Here is a 4,510-nt window from a genome sequence, read left to right as displayed (position 1 = left end):
TGGCTGAAGCCCTAAATATCAGTCCAACTTGGAGAGACTGAGCTACGAAAATACTCCCTCTTCAACAAGCTACAAATAAAGGAACACATTATCACAAGAGAGATAATGGAGCTTCTACTCAAAGACTAAAGATCAGGTGCACAGTTTTTGTTACCCCATAGAGTATGCAACCCAACACTCAGCTGCTCTAAAAGGTAATGATACGAGCAAATACACCTATCCAAGGAAAGCAACGTAGAAGCGTCACACAAAGAGACAAAGAGAAGACCCGGACGAAATGTCTACGTCTTTACTTGCCTTCGAAAAAGCATAACATAGTTATTCCAAAGGACAAGTAAAGAGGGGCAGCTGTAGATACCCAATTTCATCCGGGGGCATACAAACAAAGAAATGGACGTCTATTATCAAGGAAAGAACTCCCAAAGCAGGAAAACAACAAGACGGGACATCAGAGGGCCAAAAGCCCAAAACAACTAGTTTTAGTGGCCCGGAACGGGCTATTCCAAAACCGGAACGGGCCATTCCCAAATCTGGAACGGGTCATTCCTAAATTGGAACGAGCCGTTCCGAGCCACCTAAAAGGTTTAAAGACTCTTGGTTGGAAAGGGTCGTTCCAAACCAATCAAAAGGCCTAAAAAACTTGGTCTGGAATGGGCCGTTCCTAAACCAGAACGGGCCGTTCCAAATTGTTAAAAAGGCCTAAAAACCTAGTTTGGAACGGGCCGTTCTCAGTTCAGAACGGGTTGTTCCTAGGTGCATGATTAACACACAACGTTCGGATCCAGAATGATCCATTCCAGTTTTGGAACGGGTCGTTCTGGCCACTTTCTGATGCCTATAAATAGACAACTTGGGCACAGTTCTCAGGGCCACAAAATTTCGTCCAAAACTCCTTAGAGCTCAAAATTTCACTCTCTCCCTCCTATTGTATTTCTTGAGATTTGTGAGGCATTTGTGTAGTGTGAAAGGTTGCCACAAAGCACCTAGAATCTCCATATCGGAAGATTTAACAAAGCTTGATACGAGGTATTTCAATCAATCTTCTTCTCTCTCTTTTTATTTTTATTTTTGATAGGTATTGTTATAATAAACGCAATCATGTAGATATTTCAGAGTCAATTGTTTAATTTAAATTTCAAGTATGTAAATAATTATCAATAAAAGGGGATTTAATATTTATATTATTATTGCTTATAATGTTAACTTCGTCATAGGGTACCGATTAAGGGCGTTGTAGGGGTGCTTAATACCTTCCCTACACGTAACCAACCCCCGAACCCAATTTTGGTTATTAAGGCCATTATTGGACTTTAAAAAACCTTTTCTTTTCCCAATGTTTTGAGTAAAACATTGGTGGCGACTCCATGAACCTATTTTCAAAACCATTGATTAAGGATTAGTTTGGTGTCCGGGCATTCCTTAATTCATGAGATTTTTAAAGAATGTCTAAACCATTAGTCGCAAGATCAGAAATTATTCGGGTTGGGACAGTCCCTGGAGCAGTGATAATATCGTAACAAGTTCGAGTCTTTGACCTAGAAGTTATCGTTTACCTGTTCGGCTACGAATTTTGAGTCTGTCCAACATATCATTTTCTTGACTCCCATCTCATTCGTCAGTCTCATTCCGGCCAATAAGGCTTTGTACTCCGCTTGGTTGTTGAATGCCCAAAAGCCAAAATGCAAGGACTGTCCGACTGCGATACCTGAGGGGATTTCCAAGGTTACCCCGACACTGCTTCCTTGGGCATTAGAGGACCCATCGACGTGCATGGTCCACGCCTCGTCTTCAAAATGTCCTGGTGGGGTTAACTCATTGACGAAGTCGGCCAGGTATTGGGACTTGATGGGACCTCTTGGCTCGAAAGACACATCAAACTCGGAAAGCTTGACTGACCATGCCATCATTCGACCGACAATTTCTGGCTTTCAGAGCACTTTAGCTATCGGACAATCAGTTTGGACAATAACTTTGTGGCTTTGAAAGTATTATCTCAGCCATCGTGCAGTGTAAATGAGCCCTAAGGCCACTTTTTCCAACAGTTGGTAACATCGTTCGGCCTCCTGTAACGTCCAACTGATGAAGTATATAGGTTGCTGGTGGTTCTGGTTCTCTTGTACCATGACGGCACTCACAGAGTTTCCAGATACTGCCAAGTAGACGACCATGTCTAGGCTGTCGATTAGTTTAGATAATATTGGGGGTGCGCTCATACGTTCCTTGAACTGCCGGAAAGATTTCTCGTATTCTTCAGTCCAGTAGAACTGCTCTGTCTTTTTCAGTAGGGCGAGGATAGGCTTGGCTATCTTAGCCAAGCAAGGGAGGAATCGAGATATTGAGGTGAGCCGACCCGCTAACTTCTGAACCTCTTTCAAATTGTCGGGGCTTTTCATATCCAGGATAGCTTGGCATTTGTTCGGGTTTGCCTTAATCTCTCGGCTGGACAACATGAACCCCAAAAACTTTCTGCCCGAGACCCCAAACACACATTTATCGGGGTTAAGTCTCATTTGGTGTCGGCAGAGCGCCTGGAACACATCGGATAGGTCACCAACGTGTGTGGAGACGTCACTTGACTTCACAACCATGTCGTCAACGTATACCTCCATACTCTGACCGATCTGTTTGCCAAAAGATTTTATTCATTAGCCTTTGATAGGTGGTGCCGGTGTTTTTTAACCTGAATGGCATTACACGGTAGCAATAATTTGTCATTTCGGTGATGAACGCAGTCTTGTCTTCATCTTGAGGATGCATGCGGATTTGGTTGTATCCGGAGTATGCGTCAAGAAATGACATGAACTTGTGACCGGATGCCCCATCAACAAGTCGGTCAATGTTCGGCAATGGGTAGGCGTCTTCGGGCAGGCTTTGTTTAAGTTGGTGGAATCGGTGCACGTGCGCCACTTCCCATTCAGTTTTTTGACCATGACAACGTTGGCCAACCAGGTGGTGTAGTGCACCTCTCAGATAAATTGAGCATCCAAGAGCTTGCAGACTTCGGCTTCGATCGCGGCTTTCCTTTCATCACCCGTTTTTTGCCGCCGTTGGGCGATCGGGTTCGCCTCCTTGCTAATTGAAAGCTTGTGGTAAAGGAAATTTGGGTTGATGCCTAGCATATCTGAGGGATGCCATGCAAATAGATCTTTGTTATCCAAGATCACTTTCCCGATCAACAGTTTTTCTTGTTCGGACAAACTAGTTCCCAGATAAGTAACTTGGGACTCAACTACTCCTACTTGAAGCGACTGCTTGTCTTTGACGGGCTCTACTTGTTCGTCCTGGTCCACCCGGGGATCAAGGTCTACAGTTGATTGTTGTGATACCGAGTGAACTCGTCTCGGCTCATCCGGTTCTTCGTCTTTCAAACATGGTAGCCGCAAACTAGCAAAGTAGCATTCTCTTGCAGTTTTTTGGTCGGCATGGATAATGATTATCCGGCCTGATTCTGCTGGGAACTTCATCGCTAAGTGTGGCGTGGAGACGATTGCGCCGAGTCTATTCAAAGATGGCCTTCCAAGTAATATGTTGTATGACGTACTAGCATGAACCACCACGTATTTTATCGAGATGTCTCGGTACTCCGCTCCGTCAAAACAAAGCCTGGTTGATAGCCTGATATACCCCTTTGTCTTCACCCGCTCGCCTAAAAATCTGACCAAAGGCTCATCATATGGAACCAACTCGGCTTCTGGAATGCCCAATTGTTTGAACGTATTCCAATAGAGGATGTCGGCCGAGCTGTCTTGGTCGACCAGGGTTTTTCGCATAATACAATTGTGGATTTCAATGTTAATGACCATCGGATCGTCTTGCTTTGGGTCGATGCCCTTGAAATCAGCTTCGGTGAAGGTTATACTCGGCAGTCGGTGATGATGGATCTTTTCCACTGCATGCACGGCTCGGACAGCTCTCAAATGCCTTCGTTACGCTGATGAGGTCGATCCACCTCCTGCAAATCCGCCCGCGATGGTGTTAATGACCCGTCAGGGCTGAGTTGAAGGTTCCTCTTCCTTTCGGCCCCTGGATCAATTGCGCTCCCTATAAGGGCACCTTTCTGCTCTTTCTCGCTCAAGTTGATCGTGTCGACGGGGGCGATCGATATATCGGGACGAAGTGGGGCAGTCGAAAAGTGCTTGATCCAATATGGTCGACCGGCTAGTGTTTAGCGACGTATAATGTAGGTATCTCGGTCCAAGGGGGGTTTCTCATGGGGGACAAGCTCTTTCGGGCAGCTTCAATAAGTGTTCGCGATCGGCTTTTCGGGTTTTGCGGTTACTTCTGCCCTGGCCTAGTTGCGGAACTCTATAAGTTCCTCCATTTGCATATATTTGTCAGCGCGTCGTCGTAGATCATCCATGTCAAATGGTGGCTTCTTGTAAATGCTATTGGCAAATGGTCCTGGCTTCAGCACCGTGGTAAGGTGGTGAAGGGCTACCGCAGGGTTTAGGTCCCGGATTTACAATGTCGCTCTGTTGAACCGGCTCATGAAAGTCCGAAGAGATTCCTT

General features: G+C 45.5%; 1 protein-coding gene across 1 annotated transcript; it reads right to left on the bottom strand.

Annotated features, from left to right (window-relative positions):
* Window positions 1–2,966: 2,966 nt before the first annotated feature.
* LOC145957260 (uncharacterized) lies at window positions 2,967–3,803 on the bottom strand. Its single transcript, XM_083073482.1, has one exon. It carries the CDS (start codon window positions 3,801–3,803, stop codon window positions 2,967–2,969), a length of 837 nt encoding a protein of 278 aa, XP_082929608.1.
* Between the last annotated feature and the right edge of the window lie 707 nt (window positions 3,804–4,510).

The sequence above is a fragment of the Cajanus cajan genome, chromosome 4, assembly GCF_000230855.2.
Source record: "Cajanus cajan strain Asha chromosome 4, NIPB_CcT2T_4, whole genome shotgun sequence".
NCBI lineage: Eukaryota > Viridiplantae > Streptophyta > Magnoliopsida > Fabales > Fabaceae > Cajanus > Cajanus cajan.
This window is presented reverse-complemented; position numbering and strand designations above follow the sequence as displayed.